Below are 24272 nucleotides of genomic sequence, written 5' to 3'. Positions count from 1 at the left end.
TCTGTCTGCCTCTGTCTGTGTCTCTGCGTGTCTCATAGACACACAAATATTAAAAAACATTAGAGTGTTATCCATAGTCAGATATTTTATTATTTAAAATTGCAATAATAATGCTTATATTTCTTTAGAAACAAAGTCAAACAATTCTGAAGACTGTATAATTAAACATGAAGGTTCTTCTTACCTTATCCCCCTCCTTACACTCACTCACTCCCATCTCACACTGTTTTCCCTGAAGTAATTTCTGTTAATAGTTTGTCTAGGTAGACTTCCAGACTATTTTCCTATATATTTTCAAAGACATGCATAGTTCTCTTGGTTCAGTGAGTATTTAAGTTTGTTTTTATTTCACGTGATGTTCTATGCCTTGCTTTATTAACTTCATCTTTCTGTAAGTTGTTCCATATTAATACATACACAACATCTTTATTCTTAAGTGAAGTATTGAATAGAACGAATAGGCCATATTTTACTTGACTGTCCCTATAATCAGATATTAATGTAGTCTAATTAAAAAATATTTAGCGCAGAGGACATCTTTTCTAGCATAAATTATAGCAAAGTAGCTTTTTATGCTCTGAAAACAAGTGACAATCCATAGAAAAGAATCTACATAATTTGACCTCCTTTCCTTTCTATATCCCTTTTTAGATGCTTTGTTCAGCCTAGTAGAGGGCTTGTAACTGTCAAAAAGTGAAATGTTTCTCATTTGATCTTCATTCTACTCTCCAATGATTATGTAGGCTTTACTCCAGTCAGGATGCTGCTCTCTGTAAGCACTATATATAAATATCTAATAAGTACGTTTTATTGATGGAATGGTAAAAACTTAAATACCAAATAAATGCCTTATTCTTTAACTTTTGAATTTTAAGATAATTGAGATAAATGATCTTGAAGAAAAAAGTGTATTTAGTATTTATTAGATACCCACAATGTGCACTATATCTTATAAATAAAAATAAAATAACATAAAGACTATTTAATATTAAATATGTTAGAGTAGTTTTAAGTAAAAGTCTCCAGGTTCTGCATTGATGTATATATAAGATAGAATTCTTATTATTTAAACATATATGAAAAGTGGCAGGCTTGTCTTTGCTTATCACTAACAGATATTCAACACCTTTGTGTTACCTCCTAAATAACTTAAACATGTGCGTGATCATTGCCTTTAATGTTGTTCCTCTGAGTTACTGCATGGTGTCTCTTTTATTTTAGCAAGATTTTTTTTTCAAGTAATATATGCACATGTTAAAAGTTTTCAAAACAAATAAAAGTATAAAATGAAAGATGGCTTCGTTCTTCCTGAGTCCTCCAGTTCCATTCTTTAGGTAATTACTATCTGTTAAAAAAAATATTTGCAGCAAATTAAAACAAAAATGAGATACCACTACATACCTATTAGAATGGCCAAAATCTGGAACACTGACAACACCAAATGCCAGTGAGGACATGGAGCAACAGGAATTCTCATTTATTGCTGGTGAATGCTAAATGGTACAGCCACTTTGGAAGACAGTTTGGCTGTTTCTTACAAAACTAACATACTCTTATCACACAATTCAGCAATCACGCTCCTTGGTATTTACCCAAAGGAGTTGAAAACTTATGTTTACACAAATCCCTGCACACAGATGTTTATAGAAGCTTTTTTCATAATTGCCAAAACTTGGAAGTAACCATGATGTCCTTCAGTACATAAATGGGTAAACAAACTGTGTTACATCCAGAAAATGGAATATTACTCAGCACTAAAAAGAAATGAACTATCAAGCCATGAAAAGACATTGAGGAGCCCTAAAGTGCATATTACTCAGTGAAAGAAGCCAATCTGAAAGGCTACATACTGTATGATTCCAACTATATTTTGGAAAAGGCAAAACAATGGATACAGTGAAAAGATTAGTGGTTGCCAGGGGTTGAGGAGGGAAGGTGATGGAATAGGTGGAGCATGGAGGATTTTTAGGCAGTGAAAATTGTGTGACACTATAATGATGGATACATCATTACTTCTTTGTTCAAACCCATAGAATGTACAACTTCAAGAGAGAACCCTGAGTTAAACTGTGAACTTTGGGTGATTATGATATGTCAGTGTAGGCTCATCAGTTGTTGCAAATTTACTACTTTGCTGGGGGATGTTGATAATGGGGGAAGGTGTGCAAGTTAGGGGCAGGAGCTATGTATATATATGGGAAGTCTCTGTACTTTCTTCTCAATTTTGCTGTTAGCCTAAAACTGCTCTAAAAAAATGAAGCCTGTTTTTTTTTAATAAAAGTATTTATATGCATTTCCAGAAATTTTCTGGGTATATCTAAGTATGTGTATAATTTTTTTTGTAAACCTCAATGGGACCATATTATAGAAATTGTTCTATCCCACTCATTTTTTTCATTTAATAAGCTATGTCTATTTCTGAGGAATCTGGAGATTTCTTTCATTTTTTAGGTATGTGATAACTAATAGCGTAGATTCACCATTTTACAGTTTTGTATTTTTGTTTCTTTGCTCTTACCAAAATGTTTCATTTATTATTCTTCTACGTAAATCTGGCACCAGTATCTTTTATTATTTTCTTAACTTGCATTCTCATTCTCTCCTGCCTCTAACTTTCAACCATTCCTTATTTTCTTGCAGAACTGTGAAAATAATGTATATAGTGTGATCTCATTTGTGTAAATTAGATATCATACACACACATATGGCAAGTATATGCATGACAAGTTTTCTAGAAGGATGTATAAAATATGATTAACTGTGATTATCTTTGGATAGCGGGAGCTGATAACAGAAGCAGAGGGTAGTGGAAACTACTGTTGTTCATACATAAGATTCTGTATTGGCTTAAATTTTTAATCATTTGCTTGTATTGTAATTTAGAAGTTATGATCTATGTCCAGGAGAAGCTTTGTGGTTGGGTAGACAGGGCATGTATTAAAAAAAAAAAAGCAAAAATACATTGTTACTGTGGTATTTGCAACTTTTTAAAACACTTAAATATCTATACAAGTTCAGAAAAAGAGTAAAAACTCATTAAACTCTTATTGTGGGTGAACATCAAAGTGCTTTAGTAGATGAGTTACATTGTAACCATATTGTCATCCTTTCCTTTATTTCCATAAAAATCTGTTTTAAATAAAATTTATAAAGCAAAATACTGGAATGTGTCAACCATATGAGTTAGGGTTAAGCTAAAAACAGAGCTTTTATCGTCCTCTTTCTCTTATTAAGTCTGCCAAAAATTTTTCTCAATTCTTGGAACATGAATTTTTCTATCACTGGGCATGTTATGTTCATCTTCAAAATTTCCCCTCCTCATGTGACATACCTTACTTTGTACTCCATAACCTTGGTAATACTGGAATAGCCTTCCAATTACTAATTCTCATTCCCATACTGTTTATCTCCTTGAATTTCTACATAACATATAACACCTCCTCAGCCAGGATAAAGTTGTTAGGCATTTATTATCTTTATAATGAATGAGATTATTTTTCCTTAAGATTTAGCTCACAGACCCTTCATTTGTATTTTCTGTCTCTACCTCTGGATTTCTGAATTTGCTTTCATAGGAGTTATTTTTACTTTGAGGACAAATTTATATCCTAGTCCTTATCTCTTAAATTGACATATATTCTTAGAATTTCTTGGGTAGGACCTACATTTGCAGGCTGCTCATATTTTGATACCTCTAAACTTGGTAAGCATTCCTATAATACTGAAATTTATGGTTTCCACTAATCTAGTGCTTGTGTTCTAAGATGTTTCTGGAAAGGCAGTGGTACAGTGTATATGGAGATGAACCCATAAGAAAGCCTGAGCAAAGTGGGGGTGGTGGAGTTACTATACTTTTAACAGCATTACAAATTGTGCTTTCTCATGAGAATTTGTTTTAAAAAGAAGAAAGTAAGTTCTGCTAAAATGGAAGTTTTAATGAATCTCTGTCTGCTGGCCATGGCCTTTCTTTCTGAACACTTTCCCTGCTATATAGTACGTCCTAGCTATTGTAAGGTAATTTTATCACCTAATCACCTTCTTGACCTTTAATTGAATTTTCGTACATTATGACTAAAGATTAATTAGCTGCATCAATTTCATTTATTGTTGACAGAAGAAAGCAAGGAATTGGACTTGGATCACTCAGGCTTAGGTTTGAGTCGCTGGTTTGCCACATGTTATTAGTTTATGTCTTGAGTAAGCTGGTTTTTTCTCTCAGCTGTAACAAAGGATAATGTGAGAATTAAATTAGATACCATAAGTACAGCATCAAAACATAGTTTTAATAAATGGTATCTAGTAACAGAAAGGATAGTAGAAGTGATGATACTTAGCACTAGGTTTTTTTTTCTGAGGAGGATTTGCTCTGAGCTAACATCCATTGCCAATATTCCCTTTGTTTTTTGCTTCAGGAAGATTTGCCCTGAGCTAACATCTGTAGCACTAGATTTTAAAACAATTGTGGCTTCTGGTGGTTTTGTTTTGTTTGCTAGGAAAAGTAACTTCTATAATTCTTTCTTCACAATTTGTGTATGAGATGTCCATCTTTCCAAAATGAAAAAATAGTAAATAATGGTAGGACATTTTTTAAATCATGAATACATCTGCATGAAATGTTTTAAAGGAGTGAAAATCGAAAAATATAATTTTATATTTAACCAAAAAAAGTTTTTGTTTAAAAAAATAAAATTACCTTATAATACCTATTAGGTACTGTGCTAAGCACTTTACGTGAATTATTAATTCTTTCAGTAGTCCTGTGAGGTGTCTATACTATTTCTATCTCTATTTTACAGATAAGGTAACAGACTCAGAAAGGTCAAGAAATGCTGAAAGGTGTACAACTGATAACTGATAGAGTCAGTGTTCATAAATAATTTCAGTCATCATTCTTAATGTTGCTACATTTTTTAAAAAAATTATAGCAGAGTATACTATTTTGTGAAAGCTAATTCAGCTTTGAATTGGTGATTTTTGATCCAGTAAATACGTTATGAAAAAACACTTGGGTTATATATTTTCTCCCCAATGGAAAACACTATATTTAGTCACTTTAAGATGTATTTGATCGTTAAAAATCTGAATATTACATATAGAGAGTGCTTTGGGGTAAAAGCATTATTAAAATACCTGCAATAAAAAGAAAATTTTACTTTTTTTCAATCTAGAGCTTGTAATAATGCCACATAGCTTCATTAAGTACTTTGAGCATAAAACAACTTACTAATTGTTGTCTAAGAATCTGGTATAAAAGGCCCTTGTAGAGCTTTTTTTAAGCATTAAACTTGGTACAATAGTAATGGTAGCTAATATTTATTGATCGTTTACTTTGTTTGGGGCACTTCCATGGATGACCTCATTTAATCCTTTCAATAGTCTGTGGAGGAGGTACTATTGTTACCTCTTATTTTACAGTCCATTAAACTAGGACTTAGGAGGTTTTGTAACTAACTGCCTGAGGCTTCACAGTAGTGATGAAAGTGGATTATGAGCCCTCACTCCAAATTATTTTTATTTTACAGTTCACACTTATAAAATAGACACAGGAGTATTTGAAACAACAACTACTGAAAGCAATAAACATTTTTTACTGAGTTTTCTTTATGGATGTGTATATTTTTTCCTTTAGGTTCATAATATTCTTGCAGAAATGGTGATGGGGGGAATGGTATTGGAGACCAATATGAATGAGATTGTTACACAAATCGATGCACAAAATAAACTGGAGAAATCTGAGGTAAGAATAGAAAGTGCTCTGATTAATGGAGGTAGTAAGCATGATCATAAATTATGCATGAGTTATAGCTTTCACTGTTTGTCCTTCAGTATCACCCCTTAAGTACAGCTGGTATGCTGATTCACTTTTAAGAAATAAAATATACGAATTTTGTTATGTTAAATGTTCTGTGACTACTATCTACCAAATAGTTTTGTGTATTCTTCTTTTAGACACGGTCATAACTGCCTTGGGTAATAAACACAATTCCAAATTCTTGTTGCTTAAAAAAAATTATTTATTTGAATAGTAGAATCAATATTTGCTTTGTAAAACCCTAGTCAGTAATTATCAAGGAAATCTCAGAACTGATAGATTTTGAAGATAGATAAATTTACAAAACTTTCTAGAAAAGGAAAGGAGAGGAAATAGAATTCTTATGAAGAAGTAATGTTATGTTGTAATAGGTGCTTAGCAAGCCTGAGTGCACATTGAAAAAAGAAATTCAATGCCTTAATCTTTTAATTCTGGGTCATTCCCAAAGGTCACTGAGAAGTTAGCTAAGTCACATATTTTATGCAATAATACATGTATTTGTGGCATTTATTGCATTCTATAAGAGAAGGAGTTGGTTAGTTATACACAGCTAACTTTGTGCTGTTAAGTTGGGTAAATGAGGACCAACCAGCACTTTAGCATTGTATAAAACCCTACATTAGAATTTTAGTGACTCTCCCCTCAAGACCTAGGCTGAACATCAGTAACGGGTGCTGTAGTGGAGCCACTCAAGTTCATATTATTCTGGTTGCTTCTTATTACTAGAGCAGAAGTCTGGAGAGATGAATAGTCTCAATATCTCATTCAACACGATGTTTGAGGATACTGTTAACCTTTGGTATTTATAGTCATAACTCAGATTAGAAAACTAAATTTTATTTATACTTATTAGTACAAGTTCAGGTGTTTGGTTGATTTAAGGTAAATGTTACTATAAAAGCAGGAAGGTATTAAAAATATGTCAGCATTAATTTATAACAGGTGAGTTTTGAAGAATTTTTATCTTGTTGACACTTGAAAGCATCAGTTTAACACAATGCTATGCTCATTGGAATTGAATGAAACACAGGATGATGCATAATCTGAAATCTGAGTGTTAGAAACAGTTGAAGCTTTGTTTGAAAACATCTTCCAGTGTTCTATTTTAAATTAAAATAATCCTGCACTTCTTGTGTCAATTTACCATCCCTGTTGGTTTCCCAAAGGAGAGGCTTGTAATAGTGAAGAGCTTAAAATTATGACTCTTTTAAGTAACTGTATATATTTTGTGTGTTCTATAGCCAATTTTTAAAAGTTGGTTTTTGAAAAGGGAAAACATAAACCAGATTAATAGGGAAAATTTTGTTTTAGGACAAAACGACTCAATTTTACTTAAAATAGTTGATTTGCAATATATTATTTAGTATAGTAAGAGATTTACTATAAAACTCTAAGCTATAGTTTTTAAAGTCTTAAAATGATAACTTGAGACTTATGTAATCTGTTAACCCTTGCTTTACTAAACTGTATGGATATAGATTTTAAATGCCAAGAGACAGACAGTGACACAATCCGTGAATAATCAGTCTAAAATGAATGAATATGTGGTAATTTGTGAATTCTGCATAATCATCTGTAAAAATATATTGCCCTCTTGTCTGGAATTTTCACATTTCCAGGTGTTTAACTCCTTTCCATTGGTGGTGTCCTCTTTTTGTTTTTTCTTTTTCTCCTTAGTTTGCTATATATAAAATATTGACAAAAGTCATGAAGGACCTATAATAATTGCGTAATGGATATTGCTTTTTGATTATCCAGTAAAACTTTGTTAATGAGACAGTTTTCCCTCTCTATAAAGAGCAGTAAAATACAGAATTTACATTTTCAATAGAAATAGTTATAAGAATATTGTAACTTAAAAATCCTTTCACAGAAGCAATGCTATTTAAAATGGTTCGAATACTGGTGAATACTTCTGTTTTTCATCCACTGATCATCTTTTAACTTGTATAATCAGTTGTTATCTGCTACCAAATTAGTTTTTCTTTTTCTCCTTTACAAGAAAGTATGTTTTAAATCTGATTGGGGATAAACCACAACATATTATATGTCTTATCAAGCGTTCCTCTATATGTGATGTCTGCTAATATTTTAGTTCTAACATAGGATTTTGAGTCAAAGTGAAGCCATGATCAGATTTTAAGAAATTGTGTTGAAAATAACATTGACCTTCAAATTTTTCAGTAATTTTCATATATTTTAAGAATGGAAGGCTATCAACTTTATTCCAGACACATTGAAATGTCAAAAGTTTTCACGTGGGTTCCATTTCCATGTTACTTAAACTGTTTATATCTCCCAAATATATGACCACAGAATAATCCAAAATTATTTGAGAGTAAACTATAAGCTTTTATTAATCTAACTCTTACTAAATTTTAGTTAAAATTTATCATAAGCAAAAACTTACCGAGAAAGACTTAATTAAAATCCAGAATATCATGATTGATGAAAAGACCTAGTTATCATATTTTAAAAATTACTTTAAGTAATATTTAGAATAGCAGTTATCTTTTAAAAATAAGCCTAGCTATAATTCAGCTAGAGCTTTTAAAATATAACATGGATCCATCTAGGTGCCTTTACTTTGTGAGAAATTGAAGATTTTATTTTGGCTTAAAGGTATTTCCAGTGACAGTCGAAAGTGAACTGGTTTAATTCCAGTACCTAGACAGGTAGAAGCAAAGATCACCCAGATCTTTAAAGGAGCAGAAGCAAAGATATATTCTCAATGTGTTTTCATCTATCCTACTTTGCTAGAAAAGTGGTTTACTATTCCATTGGGATCCTGGGAAAGGAGGGTTTAAGATGGGAGGTTGGTGGGATTATGGGGGAAGTGTAAGAGGCGCCCTGGAATCTGCCTAGGAATAAAAGGACTCCCTGGGGGTGGAGGTAGAGGGGTGGGGTTGGGGAGACTGGTTAGCTTTTATGTGTTTCATGTTATTTTTTTAAATTAATAAATGGGTCTGAATTTAGTCACTACTTTTTTAAAGTCAGTCCTCTTTTTTCCGAACATCCTGATCTTTCTAGCTCTTTCCATTCTTCTCTCTTACAGACCTTTATCTTTCAATCTCCCAGACAGGACAGGTAGACAAGGTATTGCTGACTTTGAGAAAAATGTACTTTAACAAAGGGAAAGCAAAATGATGTCAAAGGCAATTAATTATTTAGGCCAGACTCAAAAATTTTTTGTGTTAATGAACCCATATAGTCCCTGTAGCCTATTTTCCATTCTAGTTTCTCCTTGTAGTTTCTTCATCTTTTATTGGACTTAGTGTATTTTACTAGTATATCATTGATGTCATGTTTGTTCTGTTTTGTCTGCCTGCATTGTAAAAGGAAAGTTTAAATTTTTTGTTCTTTTTTTTAAACATTGTCATTTAACTGACAAATTACTTCTGTAGAAATGACAGTTTACTTTGTATATAGTAATAAATTTAGAGTTTATTTTGAGCATCATATGGCAGAAGCAATCTTAATTTAACTCTCAGAGATTTTTTTCCCCCTATCGTTCTAAATTAGGATCTTAACATAAAATTGCCTGCTGTGTTTTGGAAGCTGTTAATTTAAAAACCAAAAGCTGAACCTTTAGAGTTTTGCATACAAAGTGGGAAGCAGTGAAGGCTTAGACTAGGGACTGTTACATAGTACTTTTTACCCCCCATAATGGTTTTCAGTTCCAAAGTCTTAACAGAATTGCTTTTACAGCTTTGACTAACAGCGGCCAACAGAAAGTAAGATCAAAAATCTCCTAAAATTGAATTAAATGCTCTAAAAAATGGAATTAAATATATTGACCAAAATAAAATGAATTTCCACTGTAGCAACCTTCTGACATCTAAACATTAAGACTTAATAAAAAATATTGTAAAGCTTGAAGGTTTTTGCAAAGTGTATTGGCAAATATTGGAAATATTTTTAGTAGACCTAACTTTACATTTTTTCACACCGTAAGTTAACTGTGTGAATTACTTTTTAAAAATTTCCATGTAGATGATGATGAACAACTTTTTTTGTACAAAGCCATTTTAGGAAAAGTGAAAATGGAAGCCTCCATTTAAAAATTTCACAGTGAAAATGCTTTATTGAGTCCCATAGAGGAACAAAATCTATAAACTTAATAGGTTAGATTACGTACCGCACTAATTAGAAAAATGCCGCTGAGAATTTGGCATTGCTTTTTAGCCACTAAATTATTACTTTCTGGATGTGTTTGAGAAGCAGCAACATATAAGTGGCTTTATAATTTCTTATCTTGAGTCGTGAGCTATCTTATGCAGCTCGGGCTACCACTTTTGGTCCCCGGATCCATATTGCTTCATCCCCGGAAAAGATAATACATAATTGTCTCATTTACTCCATTGATCCAAATCACTGCTGATTTCTGTGTTCCAGTCTTTAACTAATGTGAAATTGCTATTTTCTAGCAAAGAACCATCAACTGCTCGGGTCTCTTAACTTCCATCACTAGATCTAGTAATTAGCTTTTTCTTGAAAGAAAAAATCAAGCAAACGTTTTTAAAGAGTATAGAATAAGAAAAATGGCCCTGAGATACAGATGTTGGAAACTCAGCTTGTGAGTTGGTTCTGCCCTCTTCCTTGACGTGCACAGTTATTTTGTTCTTCTACTAAATTATGGTGAGGACCCCTAAGGTCACTTGTAATGGTCAAAACTAGTTAATAAATCCATGAATGGCATTAGTCTACTATATTTATTTCATACAGGCAAATCCTGTGCTAGAAATTATAACTGAAGATTATATAAAATGACTAGTAATTTGGAAGGTTTAAAATTTTTAAATATTCTAATTTTGATAAAATTTTTATTATAATGCCGTAGTTCTTGCTCACTATAGGATTGTTATCAGCATTTCTAATCTGTTTATAATTGCAGTTAAAGCACTGCCTTTAAAGCAATGAGGAAGCCTATTATAAATTCCCAGAGTAAAAGTTACTCTTACATTAAGAAATTGAAATACTGACATTTTCTATTTTGCTCAAAACGTGCTCTCAAAATCTGCCATTATTTTGTTAATGATTTTGAGTCTGAAACCATTTACTATTGTGTTTATTAATGTTGATGTTCTTTCACTTTGCTGTTAGGTCAAAATGATGAATATGCATATAGCAACTTCCAGCAGGAAGGGTGGGTAAAGGTTTTAGTATGTACAAATCATCCCAGCTACCATCTTATGATGCTATATTTCAAGCTTGAAAAAATATTTTAAGATGGTGGAATGGTATTTTATGTCTTAGATGAAATACATATCCAGATTCTTTTCCCTTTCCCTTAAAGAAAGTTAATTGCTTATTGCATGAGGAAAAGGGAGCTTTCAGATTCTTTGGATTATATTTTAGTAATGCTGCTTTTTCAGTTTTGCTTGCACATATTTTGTTTATTTTTGGGTCTGGCAATTTAAAAACAAAATAAAAAACAAATCATATCCATCCATTACTATCTTTGTGATTCAAGTGCTTGAAATTTCCGAGAGTATGTCTGTATAAGTCTTCTATCTGTTTGGCCTCATTTTGGTATACTTGCAGACTTCATTTTGTTTTCTTTCTCTTAATTCTGTTTATTTAATCTCATGGGAGAGAAAACATGACCATTCTTTTATATACTGTACTTCATTCTTTCATCTAATTCATACTCTTAACTGCTTTGGATTCATATATTTGTTTTTGTTAGTGGAGTTGCTGCAGTCTACCTGCCATGGTGGTGCTCGAGTATAACAACAGATGGAAACAAGTTATTTCTCCAGTAGGGTTTCATTCTTTTTATTTCTGCTTTGTGTCAGCTGTGTAATCTGAAATCTTCAAGAACTGTGTTATATTGTCAGAAGTATCTTATTTTTACATTTTAAATTGTACATACTACTAAGTCAGGTAAACTTAATTTCTGTAAACTTTAGTGTTCAAAAAATTATGTTAGTAGAAGTTATCCTGTTGCTTTGAGTATATTTTACTGAAAAATGAAATCTTAACTAAGATGAAAATTACTTTACACCTTTCTGTTGGCAAACTGATTTCCTAATGGCAAATTACCTCTTTTGCATTTTATTCTTTAGTAAAAATGTTTCAGACTTCACTTTCTTGGAAATCTGAAAATGAAATTTGTTTCATAGCACTTCTGGTGTTGACTACCTGAGTCATGCGGATCTTTTTTTTTTAAGCCCTAAGTTTTCCTATATGAACATTGATAGGTCTTTTAAGCATCTACTTACTGAACAACAGTCCTTCTTATATTTTTTTTATATTCTGCTGAATCTGATTTCTTAAAATGTTAGTTTAAAACTTAATTGAAGTACTACATTACAATTTTTTTATTTCCTACCATTTAAATTCATGACATACTACGCAAAAGTATTGAACATGCTTGAGAAATAATTTGATTCTCTTAATTCATTTGCGTGTTCTGAATAGTTACCATCCTTTGCATGTCTATGGCTTGCTGCTTATGTTTGGAAGAATTGTAGTTTGTTGTACTCAGAAACTTCTTTTGGTTTTACATGATAAGAACTTGGCACATTTATGCTATTTAAATCAATTGCTGTATTGACTTTATGTATTCTCATTAGCAGCCAACAGTCAACACCCTCTTTGATCACAAAGAAACGACTTAATCTAATGAAATTGAACAGGACTCATTTTTATTCTCCTTTACTTTGCTTAAGTTCACTTTAGCTGTTCATGGTACAGGGTATTATGGAAAGGAAGGCTTCTTCACAATGACATTTAATTTAATACTGAAAAAATTATTTTTACTATTTATAAATGTAAACCATAGCATCCAGTAAAACACATATACACACATATTCACACCTACCTTCTCTCTCTCTTTCTCAGTAATAAAGTCCTCTAATAATTCATGTCTTTTGAAATATTTATATTCAAATATCTTATCAATAATTTTCTATAGTCTACTCATCATTTGTACCCTGTATAGAAATTCCAAAGTAAAAATATTGGCAAGTTAGTTTTTCCATTAGAAAAATTACAAAATCCTTCTACCTGGAAAAATGAACTAGTTCTAGGATGTCTGTAATTTTATAAAATAATTTCTGTTCCCTTGGCAGACAGCATACTTCCTGGTAAAATGAAGAGAGCCTACAAGGATGGTAAAGCTCTCTGAATTGGATTCTTCTTTGATCTTAAACCATTCTAAATTTTGATAGCTAGACAATGAACTTGAAATAATCAAGTTAAAAACCCTTTTGAATATGATTCGTGTCACCCTAAACAATGTTCATTTGTATTTCCAACGTCTTTTGGGGCAGTGGGAGGAAAATGGGGTACAACAAAAACTGCGTTGCTTCAGGTAGGTATAAATGTAGAGGTCAATCAAATTTTTAGTTACGTAACAAAAACAATAACCTCCATTTAATTACAAAAATTAAATTCTCCAGCCCTATTCATTCTTTAATTGGGTATGGAGTTTTTCATCCATATCACCCTTATCATTGCCTGTGTGGACATATCTATTATTAATACTATTTTACTGATTTTTCTATTATTTCCAATTCTGACTTGATAATCCATGGCTTTTATTTCATTGCTTAACAATGTTTGTATCCTTTATTCAGCAAATAGTTTACACTGGCCTATTTTGTATCAGTCAAGATTTTTCTCAGGTAACAGCTTTATTATTACTATTTTTTTTTTTGATTAACGAAAGAGGTAGGATTACATGAGAGAAAAAAAATTCTAAAATTACAAAAAGGAACTTTAAAACTAGTGTTCCTAATTACACGGACATTGTCTCTTATATATGTATTCTAAGCAAAGTGGAAGATTTGTTTTTGCTACTTAATTGTCTGCTTTTGTTCAAGATGATGTATGCCACTGAATTCACATGTTTTTGTTGGCTTTACTTTATTATATAGCCTCAAGAAAAATTGATGAAATCTATTTTGTATATGAATTAAACCTTAAAAATATGAAGACTGTTGATGTAGCTATTTGAGAAAAATGATATATATTCATTTTCCTTTTATATTTTAAGTGTATTTTCTTTCAAAATTATAAATTTTCCTAAGATGAAAGACAAAAATTGTACACTAATGGTACTGGAAATTTTAAAATTCATTTATTTATATATACTACCTTTTGCCTTTATGCTTTTCTTTCTCTAAGTTTGTATTTTGTAAAATATTGTTGAATCTACTGTATATGACAATATTTTTAATCATTATATTTTTACTAATGCATCAAAGGGTTGGAATGATCCTCTTCTTTCAGTCGTTTTTAGGCAGAACTGTTCTCTGGTTGAGGCTTCTCGTTAAAAACCTGATTTTTTTTTAATGTTCTAGAATTTTCCTAGAAAAGTTTAGAGGAGCCTCCATAATTTTAAAAAATAAATTTTAAAAGATTTTATCACTTGGAATGTTTTAAGGGTTTAGCCCTAAGTCAAGAAACTAAGCAAGCATGATCTATTACTTTCAGTTTTTATTTCACAGCATATATTGATAATAAATGCATTTTAAAAATGAGAAAACACCAAAATCTATCCTTATTGTTGCAAGAGACGTTTCATAAGGAAACTAATGTAAAATATGTTTCGTGGTTATATCGTTAAGTCAGTTAAATCAAGATATAGGTGAAGCTCTTAAGTTTTGTAATTTCAATATTGTGTGTGATATCTAAGTAGTACAGGTTAATTTGTATTTCAGTCTTTACATTGTTATCATTGCATGTATTCACTGTATTTTTTAATGTGTCAACTGTTTTCTCTTTATAGATTAGTATTTCAAAGTAACCATCCCATACCAATTCAAACTACCATCTGGTCTCTAAGCTTGTTATATGAAAATCTTTTATCATTGTCCTCCATTTTTGTGTTTTGTGATGAGCTACACCTGAGTTGTACATTTTCTTTTTCTTTTATTTGCTTCTGTATACAGGCTGGCTTAGCAGGAGCTCCAGCCCGTGCTGTATCAGCTGTAAAGAATATGAATCTTCCTGAGATCCCAAGAAATATTAACATTGGTGACATCAGTATAAAAGTGCCAAACCTGCCCTCTTTTAAATAAAAAATTTAAAAGGCCACTCCCAGGTAAAATCCAGGGGGACAAGTCATCTAAGTTTACCATGCAGTTGTTTACCAAAAATAGAGGAGGAGAGTCTTAACTTTTGCTCTTGGATTTAAGTCAAGGTACTGTATAGAAGTTGTGTAAAATCGGTATGGAAGTGCAGTGTTGCTTTTCTTGCTCAGTGATTTTGAAGAAATTGAGTAGTTCTAGTGTGATTTTCTTTCTTTTCTAAACTGCGTTCCTGTGCCCACCTAAGGCATGCCTCTGTGTTTTGGCTACTACAGTATTTTGAAAAGTGTTTGAGACATTTCTTTAAATTATGTACAACCCAAAATGTTGGTGTTTTGTATGGATCACAAGTGCAGCATTCCTTAATTATTTCTGTTATTTGTCACAATTGTTATTTAAAGAACCAAGTATGTATTGCATGAAAACATTATGACCTTTTTCTCTTAGTTTAAATAAACTCCAAGGTAACTGGGCTTCTAAAGTACCTTTCTGTTTGCCTGATATCTACTTTAGCAATAATTTTTTTTACGACCCTCAGGTTCAACAAAGTAAATAAAAGTATATTTTATCACTGTTAAGCAGCTGTTTATGTTGATTTATTTAACTGGTACTTCTGTTTTTAATATTCAGAAGCTCACTAAATTGTTCTGAAGCTCAATTATTTCTCAAATCAAGAGTAGTGTATCTCATAGCCTATTGTGTAGGGTGAGATCTGGAGTGGGAGATGATAAATCTTTTTCTAAAATCTCTATTGAGAAATTGCAAGATCTATTTTATACACATAGGTTTAAGCCTTGTATCTGATCCCTTCTTGCTAAGATGATGAAAGATAATTTCAGCAAATACTTACTTGCTTTTGAACGCAAAATCCTTTGCGGCTCCACTTGACTGTTCCATCCCAAAGTCAAAGCTAAATTGTTTTTTTAAGTCCTAACATTCTCACATTCTGATTTCTCGTAATTGGCCCACATTTTCGTGTTTGGTCTTGTGAACCATGAGCGGGTTCCTCTTCCAGTTAGACCTAGGTTTTCCTTGCAGTTTTAGTCCTCCCTCCCCAAATGTTCTCTTTGAAACATTGCCTTAGATTTGTGGCGTGTGTGAATTTTACTCTAAGAGCCCTGGGATGTAAGAAAAGTCACTTTATTTTTTCTAAATAAAATTAATCTGACTCTAAGCCCTATCCTGTTGAGGCCACAGGAAATTCAGTCTGTGATTATCAGAATGTCCATCATTTCGGAGATTTGTAAAGGTCCTAGTGGAAGGCTGTGCAAAGCAGAACATTCAGGGAGGTCCTGGTCTTCAGTCATTCAACAGATGTTCTTTAAGTGCCTGTTTTGCCAGGTGGACAAGTCCCTGTCTGCAAGGAGCTAGATACAGCGCTGCACAGAGTGCTTGACAGTATTTTCTTTTCTCTTTTCTCCTTGTTTTGGGAGAAAAAATTATCGGAAGATTAAATTATGGTTTGGTTAGGATGTGCCAAAATTAGGGAAACCTCTGGGCCAGATCATACTTTAATCTCAAGAAACAGTCAAAAGGGTTTCGTCTCCCATTGTGTTCTGTCAAATACAATGCCCAAAGAACCAAGCAACCTTCCTTCTTTCTTTCTTTCCTTTCCCCCTCGTTCCCCTCCTCTCCCTTTTTCCCACCATCATTACTTACTGAGCATCAGCTATGTGCCAGGCTTGTTCTAGGTCGTGGGGTATATATAGCAGGGAACAAAATAGTTTATATTAGAGCATAAATTCAAATGGGGGCAAACAATAAATCTGTATGTCAGGTGGTGATAAATGCTATGGAAAGAAAAGGATAGGAGCAGAGTAGGAGGTGAGTTGGGCTGTTGCTGTGCTGTAGAGAGTGGGTAGGGGAAGGCCTCTCTGATGAAGTAGCATGTGAGTGAAAACCTGCAGGAAGTGGGGAGGGAGTCTTGGGGATTTTTGGGGCAAGAGTAGTCCAGATGGGAAATAAAAAATGGCAAGGGGCAGAGTTAGGGGCATGCTTGAGGTGTTTGAGAAACAGTAAGGAGCCCATAGCAGAAGGCAAGGGGGAGAGTGAGTTATTTAATGGCCCTTATTATAAATCTCTCACAGTGTTTACTCATGGATGGTGCACAATAAGGGATATTAAATAACTTTTTTTTTTTTTGAGGAAGATTAGCCCTGAGCTAACATCTGCTGCCAATCCTCCTCGTTTTGCTGAGGACGATTGGCCCTGAGCTAACATCTATTTCCATCTTCCTCTACTTTATATGTGGGACACCTGCCACCGCATGGCTTGCTAAGTGGTGCATAGGTCCACGCTTGGGATCTGAACTGGCAAACCCCGGGCTGCCCAAGCAGATCATGTTAACTTAACTGCTATGCCACCGTGCTGGCCTTTAAACTTTTATACTTTTTAATATTTTAGAATGTAAAAGGGGAGAAACTTCCAGTTAAACATAGATTCTTAAACACATTCATTTACATTCGGGCTCTCTCGAACCACAAGTGACCATAAAGAATTTTTTTTAATAACAGATCCAGAAGGACAAAGAGAATCAGAGAGATGATAACAGCTATAAAATTTTGGAAGCTGGAAGACTTCTGAATGAATGATAGAACTGAACAAATCTGAGACAGCTGAAATTTAAGTTGGCAGTAGAATAACCATGGAAGCATGTGGATTTGCACTGCAGAACCCAGAAAGATTGTAGGAATTGGAGGTAGTAGTAGACTGAAAATGGGAGAACTACCTAGAACTTTATGTTGAAGCAGATAGACCCTTAGATCCCCTTTACCATATCAAACTGTAGCGATTGCCATTGCCTCTCATTCACCCCTACAGGCACAGACACAGCTGAGGGCAGAGGCACTCAGCTAACAGCCTGGAGATGACCCTAAAGAATACCTTCTCAATGGTGAGACCTCAGCCCACTCCCCTCATCCTCCCTCCTGGATTGTTGGCAGCCAGGCCCCACTCCACCCTATTGGCAGGAGAGTCTAGCCTACTCTCCCATAAGGAAATTAGCCCAAGAGAAAAGAACTACAATTGATGATGTTTTAAGCCTCCCATTGATACAGTCTCATGATATCCTCCTCCACTAAAACCCCTCTGTTGAAAAGCCTCTCCATGGACACAGAGCTTCCAGTCAGGTTTTTAGGGCCCCACATATGAGCAGACAGCCACAGATCATCAAACACTTGAGGAGAGCTTCTAATAGGAAAGATAGAGATGAATGCAAACAGTATAATCAAACTAATAGGAAAGACATTAAGAAAATTAAAAGTTGTCATTACTATTCCATGTATATCAGACACCCCTGAATATCACTTCAAAATCCTCTTGGCCCCACCACTTACTCTAGCCCCTGCTGCAGTAACCAATTCGTCGTAGTCTTTGACCAGCTTCACCCAACCACAACTGGACATTGCCATGTTTTGGGCCCTAGCTCTAGGCCCCACTGCCCTGGGACTTTTCCGCCATCACCTTTGGAACATTGCAGCAGCCCTCTTGGCACTCGTGTATGCACAGTTTGGAGGTGAGAGAAACGTAACACCACTCTGACACCTGTGAGTGGAATAGGTACTTCTCCTTTTTATACCTTAGACAGTTTGAGAATATTTCAAAAAGATTTCTCGGAAATTCCCATGGGATTGAGAGCCAGTTGCCGGTAGCAGTAACCAACTCCCTAACGCATCCATTTTTTTTAACTTTTCCTCCTTTTCTGTTTAGTCCTCATCCTCTACACCTTCCTGGGGTTACGTTCCCCTCAAAAGTGCCTGTGCCTAAGTCTTTGTCATGGGCTCTGTTTTCAGGGAACCCAGGCTAAGACACCCAAGGAAATAAGAACAGATCAAGAATAGAGTCAGGAAAGGAACATCTGGGGACAAAATGAAGCTCTTGGATATATTTTTAAATATTATAAAATTGAACATTTAATAGAAGATAAACTTGAGAGGATTCCCAGAAGGTAGAAGAAAAAGACAAATAGGTGGAAAAGAAAAGATAAGGTGAAAGTAGAGAATCAGGTAATCCAATATCTGACCAGTAGGAGTTTCAGGAGAGGAGTTAACAGAGAAAACTTACAGGAGGAAATTGCCAAAAAAGAATTTTTTTCAAAGATTACTTAGATCATAAGAATGTCTGCCTTTGGACTCAAACTGAAACTTTGGCTCATCCTAGGTCTCAAGCCTGCCAGCCTTCAGACTGGACCTCCACATTAGGCTCTCCTGGGTCTCCAGCTTACCAACACCCTGCAGACCTTGGAACTGTCAGCTTTCATAGTCACGTGGGCCAATTCCTTATAATAAATCTCTTTAAATAAGATAAAATCATGGTGTTGGTGATATCTTACATAAAAGATTTATTATAAAACTCATTCAAATCTGAAAACAGGAAAGCCAATGTCCCAGTTTGAAGGCAGGCAGACAGGAGGAATTCTCTCTTACTTAGATAAGGGTCAGCCTTTTTATTCTATTCAGGCCTTCAACTGATTGGATGAGACCCACCCACCTTAGGGAGGGCAATCTGCTTTACTCCTGCTACCCATTTAAATGTTAATCCCATCCAAAAACACCCTCACAGAAACACCCAGAATGTTTGACCAACTGTCTTGGCATCCCCATGGCCCAGTCAAGTTAACACATAAAATTAACTATCACAGTATGCTGCCAGTTATTTAAGAAAAAGGGAGAATGAGAGTGTGTGTATTGTTTATATTTTTAAATGGAAGGATAAGCCATATATATATTTAAAATATATCTATAGTGAGAGAGGAAACAGGGCAGAAGTTTGGGGGTAGAAGCAGGACTTTCTGGAATGTACCTTGTTTTGGAACCATGTAAATACTTTACATAATTAATAACCAAAATTAAATCTTAAGAAAGTAACCCCTAAAAATTCAAAGCAAAGCAGATGAATTGAACTATATAGTGAGTTGATGACATAGTCACCCAGAGATAACTGTTTCACACGACTAAAACACTTGTCTGTATACCACTGAGGACAAAAAAACTTGCCCTCTCCCCGACCCCCCAAAATTAAAATGTTTTTTGTAATCCTAGTATTGGTGATACTTTTTAATCTGAGGCTGTGTTTATGTGAACTGTGGGGTAAAGCAAAACAGAGTGCCTTGATGCCTGGAGCGATGCTCTGGCTGCATCGTTTAGGACCGAGGCATTGATTCCCTCAGCTGCAGGCAGTGCTGGTGGCTGAGAGCACTCAGTTAAGTTGATCTCTGAGAACTGCCACCAGCTGAAGGGAGCCACTTCACTCGAAGGTGTGACTCCTCTCCAAAGATGTCCTCTACCCAAGTTCTAAAAGCCCAGCCCCCTTGGCTAAGGCAGGACAACTCTGAAAGGCCGTGCCAGCTCCAGCTCCGTGCTGCTCAGCGTCAGCTGAGGCCTTTGTTGTGACTGCATTGCAGTCTAACTCCCCACTCTGCCTCATCCTACTTCCTTCGGACCCTCACAGGCTTTGATCCCAACGGCATACCACAGTGAATGTCTTGCCAACAAATCTCCATCTCAGTCTGATTTTCAGGGAAGCCCATCTAAGACACTTATGGCCAAGAACGGTCTGAGGAGGGATATTCTCAAATGAGATTCTGGAGCTTGATCACCCACTGGCAGGCTGGCATTCGAGAGCCCTGTTACTGGTGGCATGTGGAGCCTGGATCACCACTAGCATGCCATAGCATTGTAACTGTGGACACTTTGACCAATGGTGAACAGGGGTGGGATACAGGGATTGCCCTGGCAGGGACAGTGTCTCAGGCAATTGCGAAGTGGTAATTATAAAGAGTATGGAATTGGATGGCTGTTGTTGGGGGCAATCACTGTGTTAGTGAAGTGCTGAGAGTGATTAATCACCAATTAAAGAGTGTGTATGAAAGCCAGATGACCTTCTTGACGGCAAATCAAAAGACTCTCATCTCCTGCAGCTGGAGGACAGCAAAAGCTGTGAATCAGGCCCTGGACTTAACTGTAGGATTGGCAGACCTTGAGAAGTTGGATTCCAGCCCCATCATGTCTGCTACACCAAGGTCAGGGATATGATTGGAAAGGAGTAGGACCTGAGACTTGGGATGAGGACATCTGGGTTAATGCACACTACAATCTTGGATATGGACCTGCAGAAGTAGCTCATTTCTTCCTGCTAAACTACCACTCCCTCTCCCTTGTTTGAAGAGGTTGCAGAAGCTTGTGCCTTGCAGGATAGCATGCACCCTCCTCAGGATTTGCCTCACTTGCTCTGATCACCAAGCCAGTAGCTAAGGTCAATTTGCAGCATAATTGGGCTAGGGAAGTGCTGGGCCTGCCAGAGTTACTGCAGAACCTTGCCAAAATAAACCTGGAGGAGCCTAGAGCATATGTATGGGCCTGGATCCTAAGGGTTCTGGATCAAGGGGAAAGAAATATAAAACTGGATAAGGGAGAGTTTATATGTCAGCTCTCTCCCATGGTAAAAGGTTTAATGCTCTGGCAGGGACCTGGGGAGACAGTGCTGATATACAGCTAGGGTAGTTCTTGGATGCCTGGAGAAAACCTGAGCCTCTTAGCTTGGCCCAGCTAAGTGAAATATAACAGAACTTCCAAAGCAGACAAGAGGAAGAAGGGACCAAAAAGCTCAGAGAAGTGTGCGTGCTAGAGTGAATATACTGTGTGTGGCAAGATAGCCCAGAGGTTCCTCTGTTTACCAAAGCAATGAGGAATGTATTGTTTAAAGGGACACCAGCATGATTTAGAAGCTCAGTAGTGGCTGTCTTCTGAAGGCAAAGGCTGATGGTAGGAAATGCTGCGTGCCCTAATAACAATGGAGATGATGAGATCCTGAAATAATAGATACCAGGTTGTGGTACCTAACTGGTAGGAGCAAAGTGAGTAAATTATCTTAATGAACTGCAAGGTCAAGATGGCAGCTAAAGTCGTGATCTGCAGAGAGCTATAGAGATGGTTAATGGAACATAGCTTCGGTAGGTACAAGATAGATGGTCAGCCAGTAAGGGTATTGCCCAATCTGTATAATCAAAAGAAATAAAAAGTGGATGATCAGGAGGCTGAGAGCAGCCACCACAATAAAAAGTCAGGAACTCTTTTCCAGTTTCTGGTCCTAAGCCAATTCTCAGACCCAGAACTCACTGAGTGACAGACTAAATCTCTACCAGAAGGACCCTGCATACCATGGCAAGTTCATGTGTTAATGATTTTCCCACTGCTTCCCCAAAGGGACTTATTTGGGTAACCATACACAGAGAAATGGAAAATACTCAATATTTTGAGGATTATTGGGCACAGTTTCCAAGTTGACACTGATAACTAGAGACCAAACATTGTAATGCCCCCTTGCTCCCATTACAGGGAGCAATACATTTAGTCCTGGCTTAGGTCTAGCTCATAGTGAGTCTTCTGGGTCCACAAATCTACCTAGTGGTCATTTTCCCCATCCCTGAATATATCTAACTGGCATGGACACATTTAGTGTTTGGAAAAAACCCATAGTGGTTCCTTAATCTGTGAGATGAGCTGTTTATTATAGAAAGGAAGACAAAGTGGAAGCTTTGAAATAGCCCCCTACTCAGCCAAGATAGTAAATAAATAGCAATATTGCATCTTGGGGAGAAGAGAGAGATTAGTGCCACACTTAAAGACCTAAAAGATGAAAGAAAGGTGGTCTCCATCACATACCCATTTAATTGATCAGTCTGTTCCCTAGGGATCCTGGAGGGGATGACAGTGAACTACCTCAAACTCAACCAAGTTGTAGCTCCTTGGAGCTGCTGTGCTAGATTTGGCATCTTTGTTGGGGCAGATTATCAAGGCCTCAGGTAGATGGTATGTGGCCATTGATATGGTAAATGCCTTCTTTTCCATCCCTGTTAGGAGGGAGGACCAGAAAGTTGAAGTTTTGGATACACAACAGTGTACTATAAATGTTACCTCACCTACCCTTAGTCATGATATAGTCAGAAGGGATATTGGTCATCTGGACATAATATCACGTTCGTCCACATATTGATAACATTGTATTACTTAAACTAGATGAATAAGAACTTGCAAGCACGTCAAAGGCCTTGGTAAGATACATGCCTTCCATGGGTGGGAGATAGGTCCTGTGAAGATTCAGGGGCCTAACATATCGGTGAAATTTTTAGGGATCCAATGATCTGGGATGTCCTAGGATATCACTTTCAAAGTAAAAACAAAGTACTGTATTTCACAAATTTCCCACTCAGAGGTAAGCACAATGATTGGTAGGCCTCTTCAGATTCTAGAGGCAGCATATTTCATGCTGGGAACACAATTCTAGCCCATTTACACACACAGCTTCTAGCTTTGAGTGAGGCCTAGAATACGAAAGGATCGGCGACAGGTCCAGGCTGCAATACAAGTGATCCTTCCTCTTGGACTATTCTACCTGACAGACCCAATGATATGAGAGCTGTGAGTGATGGAAAAAGATGCTGTGTGGTGTTTATGGCATGCTCCAGATGGAGAATTACAACATAAACGCCCTATGAGTGCAACCAGACCATGCCACCTGCAGTGGAAAATTATACATCTTTTGAAAGATAGTTCGTTGGGTGCTACTGGGCCCTGGTTGAGAACAAGCATCTGATGATGGAAGTGATCATACATCCAGAACTGAGCTTTGATCTGTTAAACTCACAAAATCATAAGCAGATCCAGCAACAATCTGTAGTAAGATGCAAGTGGTACATGGAAAGAATGGAGGTAGAGAGTGCAAATAAGCTGCACAAATCCTGGCCCCAGTTTCATTCTCCACTGTTGGCCATTGCCTCTCCTTCAGCTCCAGGGAAGGAAAACGGTGAGAAGTCCTTACAATGGGCAGAGCATTGAGTTGTATACATGGGCATCCATTTTGTGTGAAAATAAAAGTGGCCCAAGGACTCATAGGAAATAGGTATGTATGACTCATAGGCAATAGCTAATGGCTTGGCTGGTTAGCCAAAGGCCTAGAAGGAGAATGATTGGAAGATAAGGGACAAGAAGGTTTGGGGAGGAGGCATATGGATAGATCTGTAGGAATGAGCTTTAAAATATGAAGATTTTTGAATCAAGTTACCCATCAGAGATCATCTGTCACAGAAGAGAGACTATACTACCAAATAGGCAGGATGACTCGGCAAAGTGTCACTGTGCCTTTGTTATTGGCCACTGCAGTATTGGCATAATGGGAGCTTGAACAGAGTAGCCAGGGATGGAGGCTACACATAGGTCCAAATAGCATGGGATCCTACTCACCAAGGATGATTTAGCTACTGCTTCTGTCAAATGTCCTATCTACCAGGAACAGGGACCAATGCTGAGCCCCTTCCCTTGAGGAAACGAATAGACGCTTGATGGCAAGTATCTTTGGACCCCTTCCACCTTAGAAGGGGAGTGAATTAATCCTGAATAGAGTTGACACATATTCTTTCCTTTCCT

The 24272-nt window shown here is 35.8% G+C and overlaps 1 protein-coding gene across 5 annotated transcripts in view; it reads left to right on the top strand.

The window, feature by feature from the left end:
* The window catches only part of AP3S1 (adaptor related protein complex 3 subunit sigma 1), a 63160-nt gene extending 47732 nt beyond the window's left edge, over positions 1-15428 (top strand). The window contains exons 5-9 of one of the 5 annotated variants that reach the window (XR_011525191.1): positions 5630-5737; positions 8868-8908; positions 10916-10958; positions 13396-13443; positions 14713-15428. Coding sequence is in view for 3 of the 5 variants with exons in the window: in XM_070569518.1 (XP_070425619.1) it covers positions 5630-5737; positions 13396-13443; positions 14713-14841 (285 nt within the window). In the remaining 2 variants the exon portion in view is untranslated. The remainder of the gene's footprint in view (positions 1-5629; positions 5738-8867; positions 8909-10915; positions 10959-13395; positions 13444-14712) is intronic. The other 4 variants (XR_011525190.1, XM_070569518.1, XM_070569520.1 and 1 more) reach the window with 4 other exon arrangements.
* Positions 15429-24272: the final 8844 nt, after the last annotated feature.

This window comes from Equus przewalskii, chromosome 13, assembly GCF_037783145.1.
Source record: "Equus przewalskii isolate Varuska chromosome 13, EquPr2, whole genome shotgun sequence".
Classification (NCBI taxonomy): Eukaryota; Metazoa; Chordata; class Mammalia; order Perissodactyla; family Equidae; genus Equus; species Equus przewalskii.
This window is presented reverse-complemented; position numbering and strand designations above follow the sequence as displayed.